The sequence below is a fragment of the Myripristis murdjan genome, chromosome 13 (assembly GCF_902150065.1).
Source record: "Myripristis murdjan chromosome 13, fMyrMur1.1, whole genome shotgun sequence".
Classification (NCBI taxonomy): Eukaryota; Metazoa; Chordata; class Actinopteri; order Holocentriformes; family Holocentridae; genus Myripristis; species Myripristis murdjan.
Window position 1 is genome coordinate 34342438 of NC_043992.1, and position 19043 is coordinate 34361480.

At 45.4% G+C, this 19043-nt stretch overlaps 1 protein-coding gene across 8 annotated transcripts in view; it reads right to left on the bottom strand.

The window, feature by feature from the left end:
* The window catches only part of robo2 (roundabout, axon guidance receptor, homolog 2 (Drosophila)), a 187413-nt gene that overhangs the window by 67672 nt on the left and 100698 nt on the right, over window positions 1-19043 (bottom strand). For all 8 annotated transcript variants that reach the window (XM_030067021.1, XM_030067015.1, XM_030067020.1 and 5 more), the window contains exons 3-4: window positions 2271-2428; window positions 2056-2176 (exon numbers count right to left, since the gene is read on the bottom strand). In XM_030067021.1, the coding sequence (XP_029922881.1) occupies window positions 2056-2176; window positions 2271-2428 (279 nt within the window). The remainder of the gene's footprint in view (window positions 1-2055; window positions 2177-2270; window positions 2429-19043) is intronic.

The following is a 19043-nucleotide window of genomic DNA, read 5'->3' on the forward strand; positions in this document are numbered from 1 at the left end:
TGCATGTGTATATATTTCTATTCCTCACATTACCGTCTTCCCACTGAAGGATTCCCCCCTATACCTAGCCTGTTTGGCTTGATTCATCTGGACACTATTTTTATACCTACAGGTTAGTTTGGGCAGGTGAGAATAATCAATGCCACAGGTTTCCCACCTTTTTCATGTCCTCGACCCCAAAGTTGACTTTCATTAAGCTGCAGATCCCCATTTCAAGTGATTTTACACTATAGGGACTCTTACATCATGAGATTTTTTGGTTCGAAGAATTAAACACTTGTGAATAGAGTTTGAATGCAGCCACCATCACTGATCTGACCTTTAAATATATAATTTTATTATTATTATTATTATTATTATTATTATTATTATGTTTGCGTATTACTTTTTTTTTTTTTTGTGATCAAATTTTTATTAAGTAATCCAAAAAAATAAATAAATAAATAAAATAAAATAAAAATAAAAATAAATAAATAAATAAATAAAAAAATAAAAATAAAATTGGGGTGGTGCAAATTGACAATTGACAGCAATAATGAATCATGCCAACCAATATATTCCCATAAACCCACCCGCCCCTTACCCATCCCCCAACCTGCTCCAGATCAGGACCCATAGGACAGCCATCATTACCATACAGGTAGGCAGAACACTACTCGGTTAACAGTCAGCACTAGTTACATTACTAGTTATTACTTTTTAATTACTATTTATTACATTATAATATTATTTTTTCACGTTATGCTAATTTTTTGATAATGTGGGTTAAAGGGTTAAATTGTTTAGATGTCTTACTTGAGCTTTGAAAAACCATAATGAAGAAAAATGTTAAAATGATAACTCATATTTTCTGTATTGTAACAACTTATAGTGAATTCAATTACAGTGAAATTAAACTTCCTATTTCTACTATTCCTCATTTTGCTGAGGACCCCCATGAAGCCCCTCAAGGACCCTTGGGGTCCCCAGAGCCCTCTTTGAAACCCACTGATCAATGCCCTTCAAACTCAGGTGCACAGCACACAGCCACGCTCACACGGCCTGAAGACGTGGCTCCAGGTCCTCCTCCCAGTGGACTGCAGTGTGGTTTGTTTGCTGTGAGAACACGCACAGACCACAGGGCATGAAGTCCAGTTCCAGCCTCAAATGAACTCTCAACTATTTCTCCCTGAGCTCTGAGCTGGTGAGACCACCGGCAGTGAAGTGTGGTGTGATTTGCTCGTGTCAGCCACCGGAGTAAACTCTGTTTTCATTTCGACTGCACCAAAACATATGATAATGCCAGAGTACGACAAGTCGACCCTGTTGAGCTGTCAGTGTCAGTGCTCGGGTGTTTATAAAAAGCTCGTGTGAACTAGATGCAAAGTGCAACGACGTCCGTTTTTTCAGGTATAATTTGGAAATGTAGGTGTGAATGTACCTGCACTCTCAGGTTCTGCCACTTGGTCTCATGGGTTCACACTAACCCTGAACCTCCGGCGGAGTGTGCTGTCCCCCAGGTTTTAGGTTATTTTCTTCTATTGTTTAAATTGTTCATATAGTATTTTTCTACATTCCTTGTTTATAATGTTTATATTGCGCTTTGGTACTTATTATCTGTTTATACTGTTTGTAGTGTAAATTATGCTTCATATCTTGCTATCCACTTTGGCTGCTGTAATACGTGAAATTTCCCCACCGTGGGACTAATAAAAGAATATCTTATCTTATCTTATCTCTCACTGTAGTGCTCTTATCGCTCACATGCTACAGACACAGGGATCTTGTAAAGTTTTGGTGAATTGAGCCTTAATCAGTTATTCTCCTCATTGCTTGTCACTCTGGATAACAGCATCAGCTAAATGCTTAAAATGTCAAATGCGATGTAAATTTATTCCTGATTGTGTGTAGCTCAACAGGTGCTGTGAGGTAATCAAACTACATCCGTGCTAAAATGTTCACTTGGTGCTGTAAAGGCATCCGCCAAATGTTGCGGTGTGTTCTGCATGTTGCTTTACTTCCCCTTATACTCATATAGCAGTGATGTGGGTGTTGTAAGGCTTTCCTTAAACTCACCAAACACTGTGACTTGTGCCGTTTCGCTGTCCCTCTCTCCCACCATGTTGGTGCCCACACAGATGTACATGCCGGCATCACTCTTCCTTGTGTTGGAGATCATCAGCTTCCCTCCTCGAATCTGAGGGGAAAAACACACAGATGTTCTCCACTTTCACGGTAATTCATCCTGATCTATGCGGCAATTTAAAAACAAAGACAGATGTGACACTGACCGTGATTCTGTCGTCCTTGTCGTCGATGCGTACTTTGTCCTTCTTCCAGTAAATGGTGGGTTCAGGGTGGCCTCTGGGAGGAACACACTCAAGGATGGCGGGCTCTCCTGCTGCCACCACCACGTCTGTGGGGTTTTGTCTGAAGTCATCCCGCAGCACTGAGGGAGAGAGAGGTGAGGAGGGTGAGGTTCAGGGAGAGTACACTGTGCGGTCAAAACCCTGCACTGCACGGAGAATCTAAATGCCCGAATGTTTGAACCACCACTCCAACGTTTCTACTAATGGTTTCACTCTTGTATGCAGCACAATGCGAATGTATGCAGTATTCATTTTGGCTATTTAAATGGGATGTGTGGTTTCATCTGACTGGGCTAGCACAAGTGAAAGCTAATTGGAGCTAATGGAGGTCCCTGTGGAGGTAGCAGAACAAACAGAGACAGAATGCCCTGCAGCGTGGTGTCATTCACATGTGAGAGCGCACAGGGGTGCGGCACTGCTTAGTTCAGCTGGCATGCACACGTACACAAACACACACACACACACACGCACGCACACACACACACAAAACCAGTGGGTGGTCTGCTAAACAACTGTGGCCTTGTATCTAATCACCCTCAGGTAGGGCTTTCATCACGAAGATAGCCTCTCGCCCTGTGTAGTGTTCGGCGAAACACCGGCTCATTATCAAATGGAGGGAGCCGGAGTCAAACAAGAACAAATGCAAATTCTAGCATGGAGCACGCACACACACACACACACACACACACACACACACACACACACCCACACTAACTAGACTACACTGTCAGAAACAGAACCTTCAATAGATGGAGTATGCAGAGCCTGATGCATGCACTATGAAACCCTCACAGTGAGAGTGGACATGCAGAGGATCTATGACAGACGGGAAGAAGAAGAAGAAAAAAAACCCTGCACCTCACGTGGAGTTTTAAACCGACAAACAGGGGTCACTCCGGCTCACGCAGGGCGCAGTCAAACACATCTTTTCTCCACTTGATCCACAATATAACAAATACGCCGAATACCACTCCAGTCATCTGAGGTTCAGCGGTGTGTCCAGCAGCGGCGAAGGACACGACGCCTCTGATGGATGAAAGCGGAGGGTGAGCTTGTTGGAGGGCGTTTGAAGATGTTTGAGGAGGGCTAAATTAAGGGCAGCACCACAGGTCCTTATGTAAATTCCATGTGGCACCGGGGGAGAGGAAGAGAAGGGGGCCTGGATTATTGAGGGGATAACAGGTCCCTGTTCTCCAGGCTGCTCTCATCTCCTCTCTCTTGCTCTTCTTGCCCGCTCTACAGAAAGCTTCACAAGCCATTGTCTTCTTATTTATTTATTTATTTATTTATTTATTTAGACCAAGGGGATGGAGGGGGGGCAGAGGAGGAGAGGAAGCTTTCAACCCAATTATCCTGGGGATGCAACGGGGTGCAGAGCGGGACTCTCGTGTGACATGAATTTAAGTGAAACCTTTACACAAGGGAAACGAAAGAGAATGCAAAAGCGAGTTAGAGGAGAGAGACAAAGCAAGAAAGAGAGAGAGACAGAGAGATAAAGACAGAGAGAGAGGGGTGAGGGGCGGCAGAGGTTCTCTTTCTCATGCAGGACTGCCCTCTAATCTAAAGCGCTAAGGTAATTAGCCAGCACCGGTGTGTGCTGGACCTCAGGCCATCGTGGGCATACCGGCCCCCACCGCTGGACGCTGCATTTGCATTACAAACACATCTCCTGCCGTCTGAAATCATAGCCCGGTTTGGACCATACGCGGCCTGTTGTTTTCACGACTGCGTTCGATTTAATTGCTCCTTTCCATTCATTGATGATAGCACCCGTGGGATTTTTGTCAGAACCAATTTCCTTTGAAACAGAACAGCAACAAAAGCAACACACACGTAAGGTGCACCATTTTTTTTTTTTTTTGGCGGCTCTGCTCTGCGGTCTCGTCACACTGGAGCCGCACAGCGTGGCACGGTAAATGCACGCTCGCCCCCCGAAATCTGAACAAACACACAGCGTAGCCGCATGCTCCAGCAAATAAAATAAAAAAAACACACACGCACACACACACACACGCGTGCAGATACACACTTGTTGAGGACAGGATAAACACTGGGTTACAAACAGCTACAAGTAAACAAACAGATGCCACATTACTGGTGCAGGGATTATGCCCTGTGTGTTGGTTCAGGGCTTGCTAATACCAAGGCAACAATTTGAACAGATACATTTACTAAGTAGATGAGGGGAAGTGCTGGTCCTAACACACTTTAGTCAACTAGAAATAGTTTAATTTCACTGTAATTTTGAGTAAACGACTATTTTTTGGCGAATTGTTGAATGAAGCATGTATAAAAAAACGATTCGGTCTTATTGTTTTGTATGTTGTTTGTTTATGTTCTGTCCTTTTATTTTTGTATGATGTCATGTATGTTATATGATGCATGGTAGGACAGCAGCAATACATTTAGCCTGCTCATGTGTGTCTTGCTCAGCAGATGAGATTTGTTTTTGCTGTCTGGAATAAAATTAAAATTAAAAAAAAAAAAAAAAAAAAAGATTCGAATGAAAAATCACTTTTTTAGCCTTAGTTTCGTCCTTTTTTCTACCGCTAAACCGAAGTCGGACATGTTGCATTCAGGGACCGTCGGAAAATTCAAATGCCGACGAAAAAATAGGTTTTTAAAGCTTCCAGCTATGATAAATGATTGAATTTTGGCGATTTAAAAAAAAAAAATACATGTCTTTCTATCCTGCCGGCGGGTTTGGGGTTCAGGGGGTTAAATAAGTGTTTGCTAAACTTCAGCATGAACATGTATCTCTCCTCTGGGATGCTGGGTAGACAGGTATGTTAACAAGGAGCACTATGTTGAATCATTACATCATCATCATATACCCCGTTCATCTACGTGAGGTGCATCTGCTGTACGTGCATAATTGAGCGAGTCTGTGTTTTCACCGTCGGAAAGGAAACCAAACACCGTCTCTGACTCCGAGGCCCCGTAGGCATCCGAGCCCATATCGGCAGACAGACGTGAGGAAATTGCATTTCTATCCCCCCTGAAACAGTCAGCTCCTCTTCCTCGGAAAACATCTCACCTCCCATGGAGTTCCTAGCGAGCCCCAAACTCCGCCGCCTTGCTTTACTGCTTATTAATATTTATATATTTTTTTTTTTTACATTTACACCCCTCTGTCGGCAAACGCTACATCTGTCAGTCCGGCTTCAGGCTAAATAAAATCCATATCTGAAAAATATTAATCTGCCTTTGCCTCCCGTACTTTATTTATTTATTTCCCAACTATCAGAGGAGGGAGCTGATTTGAATGAAGGAGCATCAGGCGGGGGGGCAAAGCGTGGCAAAACCGCGGCGCTGTCAGCTGGCACGGTGTCAGCATCTCCAACTTAAAGGGGAAGGAGTCAGGTTGCTTGCCCGGTGAAAGTGCCAAGGGGCTGAGAGTGGAGGCCCTTGTCCTAATGAAAATACAGGAAACACACACACACACACACGCGCAGTCTACTTTGTAAGGCAGATTGTCCTATATTGGCAGGGGAGGCGTGTGCCAGCAGCCGTTTGGGGAGGTCTGCCTCTGTGTGTGTGTCCTCAGCTGAGACAGACACACTGGGAGTCGGTGTGTGTGTGTGTGACGCAGCGTCACAGCACAGAGGTGAGCCGTGGCAAGGGCAAGGACAGGGTGAGGGGAGATATTTTGTGCGGCGCGCCCTCTCCTCTCACCCTGGATATTACTCACTGGAGGGTGACACAGCTTGTAGGTGAGATTAGTGGGAAGCCTTGACTGAGGCGTCCCAGATAAGTGCCCGAAAACACATTCACCTACAGGAATGAGCCTACCTTGGGCTCACAAAGGCTGCGTTTGCTGTCACTGTGCTACGGACTGACGTCTGAAAGCATTTTTTTCCCCCTTTTTCCTGCTTTATGGCATGCACAGCAATTTAACAGACAAAAACTCCACACACACACACACACACACATATCTACACACAACCCTGATAAACTGTGAGCTCTCTCAAAAGCTGCAGGGCATGGTATTTTTTTGTAATACTGAAAATGTGAATGACTGTGTGTGTTTATCCGGTTGTTATTACATTTTTTCCCCCCACTATTTACTGCAGAAAAAAGGCTCTCCATGCCTTCATAGATATTCTCCTGGGTCAGGGCGAAGAAACACAGAGAGAGATTACAGGAGCTAGAAGCCCGAGGCCATACCACACCATCCAGACCCACTGCTTCCTATCCACACTCTGATTAGAAAATAAACCATGCACACACACACACATGCGCACATGCTGTAAGAGCCGTGGAAAGCTCGCTCCCAGCTATAATATCATTTCATTGGAGTGCTTTTTGCGCTTCATCCGGCAGAGTGCTATTACAACGCCGCCATTTCCAATCTCACCCTTAGAGAAGAGAAACAATATGTGTGTCACTTGACGAAATACACCAAAGCCACTCTGCGCGCTGTCATTGATGTTTTGTATTACCGCTGATGCTGAAGGCACAAGAAGGATAATGCAACAGTGTATAATAGAAGCACCATGAAGGGGAGATGGGCTCCATTTATCTGGATGCGAGCTCTTTCTCAAGCTCCGATCGCCTCATTTGCCCTCCCACTGGCCAGAGCTAACCTCTGGCCCCCATCCAGATGCAGAAATTACCCCCACAGCAGGCAGGCAGGCAGCAGGTTCACATACATCCCCTATCTTCCTCCACTGCGGGGTCGCGGGTCAGATCAGAGAAACAGCTGCAAAAATATGGCCGGCTGGCGGTGCCCAAGGCTGTACCTCCTCTGAGGATCGAGGAGAGGCTCTCATCATTAGCACAGCTCATCACTCTCTCTCTCTCTCTCTCTGTGTGTCGCTCTTGTTCTCTTTCACCACCATCCGAGGCGGTTGCCCTTCTTTCGTTTATTTTTTTTTTCTCTCTCTCGGCTTCTCGGAGTTCATCAAATTTTTCCAATCCGGCGGCGCCGTCCGACTCGCTGGACCTCGCCCCCCCTCCGCTCGGCCCTTTCCCTGCCTTGTCAGTGCTCTCTCTCTGCGTCCTCGCTCGCTCTCAGTGTCCCTAGCCGTGCAGATGAAGCCATATACATGCACATCCTATCATCCTCCACACACCACGGCCAAGCCTGATATGATCTCCGGCACCATTCTCCCTATCTGCAAATCCCGAGCCAGGGGATTGTAAATAACACTGTCACTTCCACAGATAAGACCCAGGAAATATGGAAAAGAGTGAAGGTAAAGAGAATCATATGGTCGGCGGTGATACCACAGTGGGGGGAAATCACAGGCGGTGATATCATATGATATGTGCATCTTTAATAGAGCCTTGGAGGGAATGAAAGAGAGACAGAGTGCGCGTGCTCTAGCGTGAACACCGAGCAAGCTGAGGCAATACACAGCACAACAGGGGATGATGAGAGGATACCTGATGAAGGTCAAACTTAATAGGTAGTGAGGAGTGCAAGGGTGGGGAATAGGTGGGGGTGAGAGGAGAGGAAGTGTGCACATTCCATCACACTCAAGCCTCACGCTGCGCTTGCAACCCTGATCCTGTAGATAGGCCTAAACAAACATCCTTATTTAAACAGCAGCTCCATTCAAAGCTCATTTTTCAAGCAGCACCCCTAATTTGGCCTAACGAGCCCCCGGGCAGCACAGTAATGACAGTAAGTTCACAGTTGGGGATTCTGCTGGCCAATCCAGGAGAAACGTGTGGTGGTGCTCCTCTGAAACAATATAATTAACTCTTAATGAACCTCTTTCCTTTACACCCCTTCCCGATATAAATACACACACACACACACACACACACACGCCATCACACACACATACACACACAAAATTCAATTTAGCCTAATCCATGCTTTATGGTAATGTATAGCTCATTAAAATGTTAGTTAAAAACTCATTAAAATTCACTTGGAGAAGTAATGGCTTCATTACAGTTATACGCTGAAAAGCAAAGAAAAAGACAAGTAAGGACAAGGAGAAGAAAGCGAGCAGAGAGCGACAGCTTTCTAATCACTTAATTGTGTCTAAAATGGAATACATTTGCATAATACATAACGATGCACTGCATCCTCTTTTCTATCTTCTCTCCTTTGTCATAGCACTCTGTAATTAACCAGTGCAACAATTTAAGATGCATTTTGCCAAAAAAATATTTTGGTGGCCACTCCAGTTCTCATTCTGCTGTCTACTTTATGGCCATGAATGAGCGTGCAGGGGCTTGGCAGATGTAGAGAGTGTGCTGAAACTGGAGCTGGCTGATACTGACGAACAATGTGCCCATGGGTCTTTGTGCCTGCTCTGATAACGCATGGTGTTGTGCTGATGCTCGTGCTCAGCCCTGAATGGACACTTTACAGCCGGAAGGGGGAGTAAAAAGTGAAGGAAAGGTGGTGGTGGTGGGGGTGGGGGTGGGGTGGACTTGGTTGGGGGGCTGTGGGGGTCGCAGACAAGAGCAGGATTGATTTCCTGCCAATTCCAGCACACAGACAGAGGCAGTGAAGCATCCTGATGGAGCAGGTGGGTCTGCTTACCGCATTGCAAGCAAGGCAGACAGGAGAGGAGGAGAGCAGAGGAGGAGGAGAAGAAGGGAGGAGAGGAAAGCGTGGAAGAAGGGAGGAGAGGAAGGATTGCACTCAGACACAGAGACAAATGCCTCCTTAATGTCCCCTCTCTGAGAAACTGTTCTCCTGTCACATCCATCCCATCTAAACCTGCCTGAGATTATATTGCATGGAGGCTGCTGGAGCACCATGATCAGAGGTGTACCGGTGCCAGGCAGGAGTGTCTGAGGGAGGCTGAGGAGTCAGCAGTGTGATTTGTGTTGGAACACTTGGAATATTGAAAGCTTATTCCTTTAAGCCGCTGGAAAAGCTGCTCTCACTACATCTTGCTGTGACTGGAAATATTGATTCTTATCAAGTGTACAGCTCTGTGAAACAAGTTGGCCACGGTGAGTGCTGGCCCTTTTAAGGCTTTCCTGATTGCCCACGATGTAAATTTAACTCAAGTGGTCTCTGGGCCTCCTGGTTTGGGGATACTTGGGCAGACGTGTCACTCTGAATCAGCACTGGCTGCCATGGCAGAAGTGGGCAAAGTATGTGTGCCTCTGCTCATGGGTCATTCATTAACTCTGGTTCACGTTACAAAACGACTGAACTCCAATGCAGAGATCAACCTTATATCATCTTTGGGGAAGCCTGGGAGTCAAAGAGCTGAACGTGGAGGAAATGCAACTTGACTCAGTTTCTATACTTAGTGAAAAGATTCCCTCCTGTTTTAATTGACCTTCACCTTATCCTACACAATCTCAAATAAAGTCATAATATCTCACCATTTTATCTCCTCACCATGTCTCCTCTCACATGCTTTGTCTTAGTGTCTTAATTCACATATATAAGCTCCTCCTGCAGCTGCACAAATGTAAGAAATAGTTTCATTATCGAGTGAAACACCAGAAGAAAATCTCTAGAAAACTGGGATAATGGTAGAGGCCTCCAGGGTAGACATTTGTTTATAATGGATCTAAAAAAAATAATTAAAAAAAAAAAAAAGTGCTGAATTTGTGTGTGTGTGTGTGTGGCTCCAGTGCATTTATGTGAGCTCTGGCCTAATGACATTGAGAAAGTGACCTTCCACAGGGAAAGATAATCCCCGGGATGCTGCTGAACTGTGTCCAGGTTGAGAACACAGGGCTGGATTCCCTGGGAGACAGGCACATATGCACTCACACACATACACACACACACACACACACACACACACACACACACACACACAAATATCTACACACAGACAAGCTCAGTTGCTTATCCGGTGCAGCATACTCACACGGATGTCCTCTGGTGAAAATGAAACCCTCTGCCGCCCGGTTCTGCAGAGTCGAATCTTGTGTGAATCTTTATATAATCTTTAATAGCTTCCCCCCTCTTTTCGTTTACGCCAGCCTATTTGCTGCGGCTCCCCCTGTTTCTGTTTTATTGTTTGGGCCTATAATTGGATTGGCAGTAACGGCGAGCTGAGAGCAGTTTGGAGCTTGTAAAAGGTGTCACTCTGCGATGGCAGTCCCGTTTTAATTAAGCTCTCGGCTGGAGTTGCGAGGCTTTTATCTAGCTCGCTCTGATGAGCCCCGAGTGCAGAAGGGATCCACGCTGTACTGCAGGACAGGCAGGAGGAGGAGGAGAGAGGGGGAAGTGTTTACAACAGCTGTACAGAGCCCAGTTTACTGTACTCAGTGTCCCTCCCCAGACACCAATCTGCATGCCTGGACCAAAGAGACACTGGGAGACTTCCGTAAAAATCTTACGCGTTTGTGTGTGTGTCTCCATTTGCACACCATTACTGTGTCTCCTTGTGCTCACTGTGACAGGGCCCCGCCCATCAGTAGTGTGCAGTCATGTGTGCGCTGGTGCAGATGCAGAACCAGCCCTGTAACATGGCGGCTGCAAAACAAGCACCCAAATAAACACAAGAGCAGACTGATCTCACACACTGCTGCTGTAAATTTCAAAGCAATCTTACTTTACTGCCTGGCTGCCTGTCGGTGTACGTGTATGTGTGTGTGTGTGTGTGTGTGTGTGTGTGTGAGGCTGATGCTGAAGGCAGGGCTGTACGTGGCATAACGATTAGAGAGGTGTTCATCACAGCCCTTCCCTGCCCGTTCCCCCCCTCCTCAATCCTCCTAATGGCCTCCTCAGATCATCTTCCCTTCAATCAATACTGCCTGAAAGGAAGAATCCCACACCTAAGGACAGTTTGTTCTTCACTGCAGATCACAGGTGACACATTTTCCATAGCGCAAATCATCCGCTGGCTCCGGATCAGAACTTTGCGGTGGACTCTGAACTAGTTCTGATGTCCACTGCATATTAAAGTCTGCTGGAGGAAGGCGGGGTGGTGGTGGTGGTGGTGGGGGTTACAGCGGATCCGGGCACAGATGAAGACTCGGGTCTATCAGTGCGAGCTCTGCCCATGAGGGGGCAACAGAAAACAGGCGGGAGACGAGGTGGGGTGTTCAATCACACGCAGCCCAGATGCGGAGACATTTAAAGAGATTTATTGATCACTTTATAGATCTTAACTGTTGAGGAAGAGCGAAAATTAAACTGGATACGGAGATGACCTTTACAACAGCCTCACCCGTGGACAGGGGTAGTTTTTGCTTTCTGTCTCCGTGCCTCGGTGTGTTGATATGTGCGCTGTTTATGATTGAGAGGAAGGAGAAATTCACCATTTAGTCCGGTTGAGTGTCTGAACATTGCCCCTGTACAACCGGCACCATCATCATCCTTAGAATGTGCGTTATACTTTATGTGCATCTGTCGGAGCGTGTCTGAATGCCGCGCATCTAAATACCAGGAATAAATTGTGGCAGTGCTGCTGCCTGTTCAGCAAATCACTGCTACATTAGGCTCACCTAAGTACCGCACACACTTAACGCACACAAATCACAAAAGCATGTGTCTGTGCTGCATATGCTTGTATGGGAAGCAGTTGTCCAGCACAAGGCAGAGAAATGCACCAACAGCACTGATGACAACGTGATCACTGGAATTACACTCAGAGTTTACAATGTTGATGAGGAACATCCCACACACTGTTCTAGTTCACCTCTACCTGCCTGGTCATCACATCCTTAATGTTTGTTTATCAAAAATCTCTGGCATGTTTTCTGTATTGTTTCGTTTTATCATCATTGTTAATGTTACTATTCGTATATCTACTTATTCGTCTACCTTTCTTTGTGGTTTTGTGGCTGAAACATACTTATCTCTATTATATATAAACTAGTATCGCTATTAGTACTATTATTATTATTATTATTATTATTATTACTAATATTATTATTACGATTAGTAATTTTTAGTGTATCAGTATTATTAATCAATATTACTGTTTGTACTATTTTATTGTGGTTAATATTATTATTATCAATATTATTATCGGTAACACTCTTTATCAATACATACAAGGGCATCTCATTTAACCATCCAACCATATTTTATTATCTCTTTCTGTTTTTGTTTTTGGTTCTTGTTTTTTTTTTTGTTTTTTTTTTTGTTTTGTTTTGTTTTTTGTTTTTTTTTGTTTTTTTTACACTGTATCTGTCAACATTATGTCATGTATGTCTAGTTATGTCAATGTCACCTATGTTAACTGTCAAAATAAAATAAAAAAAAAATAAAACAAAAAAATCTCTGGCATGTAAACATCTAATGAATGCACCGACAGTCATCCCTACAATATTAATATTGAGATAATCAGCCGAAGATATTGAGGTATTTGATTTTGTACATATGGCCTCGCTCTAGCTACAGGACAAGACACACACAGGATCTACTGTACCTGAATGCATCTGACTGTCATGCTTGTGTATTAACATGATAAGAGTTTAGATTTTGTGCAGAGTTGTTCTGCCAGCTAACCTACTGGAGCGAGTAAACGCCTTATAGAAGCAGCAGCCTCTCTGGCATCAGTCTGTGGAGGAGCCCCGCATCTCGAGTGAAATCCACACGAAAATCCGGTTGCTTATTTCACAATCCAATTCATGTTAATTGTATTACAATGGGGTAATTGTGTTAGTTCCATCTGTAATCAGCTTACTGCCGCAGTGCAGCTGGATGTATACCTGTGCACCAGGCTTATGTAACCTGTGTGCTGATGGGGGGAATCTCATTCATTTCAGGCCATGGCATAAAACCCCAGGACACCCAACCAGGTAATCTGGCCTGCTGGAACCCTCATTCCATATGTAATAACCCACAATGTGTGTGTGTGTGTGTGTGTGTGTGTGTGTGTGTGTGTGTGTGTGTGTGTGTGTGTGTGTGTGTGAGCCACCCTGTGCTCATATTATCATGCAAATGGAAAACAATCTGAAACACACCACTGGCTGCCATGCTCAGGATCAGTGCAGAGCACTGTGTCTAAACCATTCTTGTTCTGCCTGCTCCCTTCCCTCCCTTCAATCCCCACCTCCTTTCTCTCTCTTTTCCACCTCTCTTGACTCTTAGCCCTCCCTTCCTCTCCTCCTGGGTTGTTTTTTTTTTTTCCTCCCTCCTCTAATTTTGTCAGGCAGCACATCAAAAAGACAGATTAAGCAGCACTTTCCATAGCGTGTTGGTACTACAGCTTGTCTGATAGTGTGTCTGTAGGCTGGGGATGGGTCTTCGCTGTGAGGTTAATCATTTAGGCAAAGGAACAAAGTTAATGAGGCAACTTCTAATCTGAGGCTATTTGGAGTTCTGTCAACAGTATTGACTGCACTGCAGATGGGATAAGATATCGTTGGAGGGCACAGATGACCTATATAGCAAGGACAAGACCGCAGCTCGACAGCGGCAAAGGACAGTGATCCCACAGCTCTCCAGGGCACAGATTCTGCAGCAAAGACACAACAGTGAAAATACCCTCTGTGTCTGTGAGCGTGTCTGAGAATGCATGTGTGTATGCGGCATGTGCGAGCATTTTCCCTTCCTCCCACACCGCGTCCTTTACCTTTACAGCCCCCTGCCTTCATATCAACCTGCAGGAGAATCCAGTTAGCGACCAGTTATACAGAACACCATTACCACTGGGCAACACACAATCAATACCGATTCACCGAACAACTAGCTAATAATTCAATGAGGCAGGACTAGTGAGACGGCACTGCTGAAGATAGAGGGTGTGATAGCAACGGGATGGAGAGGCTGTTATTCTCATGAGGGCTTGATGCTGAAACTTTGCTTGTGCGGTGCAAGGAGTGAGAGAGAGAGAGAGAGAGGATAAAACGAGGTGCGCTTTTAACCGGTGTGTCTCAGCCACAGAGCGCATTAAAGGCAAACAAGCACAAGGCAATAATGGACAACATGGTCTTATTACTCTAAAATGATGGGGATGCTCGGGGGTTTTTTAGCACAAAGTGGTTCTAGTACAATCTAAAATGGAGGGAAGTATCTGATAGTGTACTTGAAATGGATACTACAATATAGACAAAAACCAAAACAGGACCACTTTGATTCTGAATCCTGTTTCATCCGACGCCTGGATCAAAGGTGACTCTGCGTGCCATTTAAGGCAGAGGGAACATTTTTTTCTTTGATTACTTCCAGGTCCTTGAAAGGTCGCCGTGATACAATGGCATTTGAAATCGTCATCTCTAACCCCAGAAAGCAGGACGCTGGGGAGCCATTAGGGGTAACCTCTGTGGCTGGGTGGGTGGGGTGGGGTGGGGGGGGGGGTGGGGGGGGTGCAGGCATTTAGTGACACCTCTTGAGCGGCTTCGGCTTCCACTGGAATCCCTGATTGTACACTGGGCATCACACACTCCGATCAGTGGGGGGGTGGCTGACACACATACCCATGATGCAAGCATGCACACGCACACACACACACACACACACACACATATGCACGTGCAAACACAATCACCATAAGCCCCCCACATGTCTGAACACAGAAACAACCAGACGCAAGGTCCCCTGGGTAATGAAAGACCATTGTGGGACTGCGGTTGCTGTAAAACCCAATTAGTGTGTGCAGTTTTATCAGGTCTCGCAGTTAGACCTACACATACAGATAACCCCCCCCACCACAAGACGGCCTGCCTGCTCGTCTGCCCCCTGCTGGACACACACAGCCATGCAGGCAGATGTGGAGGCTGAGGGAGTTACAAGGGGGGGATAGATGGCTGTGATCATGTATTCCGGGTTAATGTGTTCTCCATAGGAGGCTTAATCAAAATAAATGAGCGTGAAATGACTGTGTGTCTGTTTTGGCAAAGGCTAATTCATAACGCTATGCATAAAAAACAGAGGCAAAGCCCACCATGGTAATCAACAAGCACGCCACACAATGAGAATTACGTGTCGTATGTGTGTATCATCTGGTAGCCACAATCAAGCGGTTAGATCTCAGGTGATGTAAAAGAAATGTCTCGCTCTGCATACCAGGTAATTAAATGAAGATTATGGTGGTTTCCTGACATAATCTGCTCTGTGCATCTCCGAGCCAGATTCCCCAGCTTCAAACGACTGTAGCTGGAGACGGAGCAGCGGCTGACGGCGTCACGACACCAGCCTTATCCCCCGCCTTCAAACACCTCCGTCTCCCACCGCCACATGAAAGGGAAGAACAGAGTGGTGGCAATCACTCTGCTGTTCAGGCAGCCGGCGTGCTGTGCATGCCTCGGCTCCGCAGCAGCCGTCAAAAGAGCTGCTTCTGTATTCATGCGCCGCATCATTCTGGGCTCTTTGATGGCACAGATCACTGTCAAGATGCTAACGCTCTCTCCAAACACACTGTACGGCAGGAAAACAGCAAATAAATATATGACAGCAGGATTGTGCATTCTGTGGACATACACGGAGAGAAAATGCGCTTTTGTTCCTGCATGTGTGTGTGTTTATTAGATATTGATTTAGACAATTATTTGATCAGTATAGATTAATCAATCAATTTAAATTTGCATTTAGAATTACTTAACATCACATGTCATTTTAGTGACTTTTCCTCCAATAATATTGACTCTGCTGATTCTTGAGATGGCCACACTCAGGAGTGAAGTAGTAACAAGCCATCGAGCCAAGAGGACAGAGAGAGGGAGGGGGAGAGAGAGAGAGAGGGAGAGAGAGAGACAGAAAAACAGAGAGCAGAGGTTTTTTTCGCCATTTTCCATTATTCAGCCCCAAGCCATGAATAACTGAATAACTGAATGCTTGATAGCAGGGATGGAGGGCTGTATTTTCATAGAGCATGTTTGGATGTGGGGGAGCATAACAAGCCACAGAAAAGCATTCTCCTCCAGAAGATGTCTCTAAACGAAGAGCCAAGCTCTACTCATGCATGACTGCTTCATATAGCTCCATGTCCATCTCAGCACCGAGTCCTGAGCCCCCTCCCTTCTTTGCCAAGCATTCAAGGAATATAATGATCCTTACATGAGTCCACCAAGCCCCTGATCTGTGTCTTATATTACATTAATGAACGAATGGAGCCTGTTTGATCAATGGGAAACAAAGGCATTGCTATTTCAGCTATGCTATTGTGGGGGATTTCAGAGTCAAAATAGTCCTTCTCTCTTCCAGTCCAGACTCTGAGAGGCAGTGACCCAAACACAGTGGCCCAGCTCTGTGGACTGCCACTGAATTAAACATGAGGTAAGGAGGGGAGAGGGGGAGAAACGGGGAGAGAAGATGGGCCAGAGAGCCTCTGTTTAAATAGCCGAGTGGTGACATGTGAACACTCTGCTGAGAAAGGGACCCCTGACCCCACCATGCCTCGGTGACAGCCCGTACTTAGCATTCACCACAGGAGTCTGATCAAGCCAGGTAATTGTTGCGTGTTTTACATCAACATGACCCTGCGGCACTGCACCATTGATAAACACTCTGAAATGAATAGCGTGTGCGGATCCAGTTTGTCACATACGAGTGTGACATCCGTGGCCGGCTAAAAACCCACCATTAACACAGATAATTCCTGGCCACTCTTCCCCCCAGTGCACTCAGATGATTGAAGTCGATCAACTCATTTGAGGAAAAAGACATTTGAGTCTCAAAGTGCCTTTTAGATTTCATCTACTGATTACCATAATCAGTTCATGGCTGACAACACTTTGTAAATGTGTATGCTATTAATGCCAGCAATTACAGGGGCTAAATGCAAATGGCACTGCCACTGTGTACAGACACAGTGATCTGAGGAGGTGCAGCACACGCCAGCCTGATCTCTTGTTTGCCACTGCAGACTGACCCCTCTTCATCATTATCCTCCATGAGTTTTGTCCAAGCAATTGAGGAGGAAAACTTTGGTCACATTTCTGCTCGACGTGCTCGAAATGGGCCCTTGAACAATTTCTGGAAAGGTAATTTCACTGTGAAAATGGTTTCATTCTGAGTTCACAGTGAATGCCTTCTTGAATTGTAATTGCTCCTCTACTCTACAACACTCCAGCGTCTGCCTCTTGACTACGCCTCGAGCTGTACATCACTCCCTCACGAGCCCTCACTTCGCTGTCAGGCCGGCAAATTCCACCTTCATTAATAGCCGCCACTCATGTCCGGCTTAAATTAACGCACAGGCTATCAATTAGCTCGGACGAGGCCAGGCCTAGTGTACTCTAGGGGAAAGGAGAGAGGCATGCTGGGCGTGCAGAAGTCAGAGGGGCGAGACGCCGGACGGCAGAGAGGATCTGACTGATCTCCACTCGTTCCACTTCTCCCTCCTTTCTCTCTCTTATTTCTTCCGCCACTCTTTGAAGCTATTCACCTGTTTAACATCACTTTTTTTCTTGACTCCGGTCATAACTGATGCTCATTCATTATGTAGCAACGCATTCCTTTTACCCGTCTTGCTGCCTTATGCTCAATCACTTATCCCTCCTGTTATGTTCACATTTTTGAACATCCTTTATGTTTGGAGTCAATTTGACCCCTGCAGTTTAAACTTTCACAAAATTATTATAACTAAAATTGTTACCAAAGTTTATGTGTCAGGTACTTTGTTTTTTTGTTGATTACCTAAATAGCCCTTTAAATAAAACATAACTCACCCCCACTTATACATCCAGTATTCCTATATTCAAATCACCATAAAATCTCACTGATTGATCTAAAATTGGAAAGAAATATTAATTTTTGGTGTTTTAATGGCTTTATATTATTTCTAAGTACAGATTTTTGTTATTTATAACCAATGCGTTACAAAGTGTGTACAGGACACTGAAAACATATCATGTCAATTTCATGTTTACCCGGTAGTGCCCATTACATTAGGAACACTCATTAAATACGAAGCAAAAAAAATGATGTTAATCATTTATTTAGAGACGTTAAACATTGGCTGGGGTCAAATTGACCCCAAACATAATAGGAGGGTTAAAGCAGCCTGGTTAAAGATGGCGGGCTGTCTAGGTCCAGGCTAAGTCTATATGCTGTATCGGTTAATCCGATTGGCATGAGGGTTTGTTTTCCCGTAGCACAGTCTGGAACGGGACAGAGGTAGGAGGTTCATTCCTGGGGGGTGTCATAGCTCAATAACACATTCGTACACAAATGAACAAACTTCCCCCACAGTGTTACCTTCGTTGATGATACCTTATTATATAGTTTCGAATATATCTCCAACGTGTAATTTTGCTCACGATTATTCACGCATCCGTCCATTTTTCCGTCCAGCCCTTCCCTTGATGAGTTAATTTCCCTCCCAGTGCCTGTTGTCTGAGTGACCCTGACGACCCAGGAGAATCTCCTAACAGGCTCCTCTTGCCCATCAGGATCGATCGGTCCACAGCACCCTGTCAGACGCGATCAATACATCATTCCTTCAGTAACGAGGCCCCGCTCGCTTGCCGCCTCTTCCTTCCCTGCATTGCTTTACTTCCATTTTATTATTATTTCTCGCGGCCGATCGATGCCGGCAAACAGGCCCACTGTAAACCACACCGCAATTAGAGCAGCCTCTAATCTTCCTGTTGACTCCATCTCCTCCACAACAGCCAGCAAATAAACCTCCAACGCAAATGATAATGAAATCTAATGGGATTCTGTGGAATTAAATCACTTAAACAATGAGGAGAGCCCTGTCACGCTTTTGAACCAATAAACAACATGACAGAGGTATATATCAACGGTCAATATGTTATATTCACAAAGGCTTAACAAGCCTGAGGGGCAATTTCTCTTCATGCCATCGCACCATTTAGCCCTGCAGCTTTCAACAGGTTAGGCATTTCTATCGCGTCTTT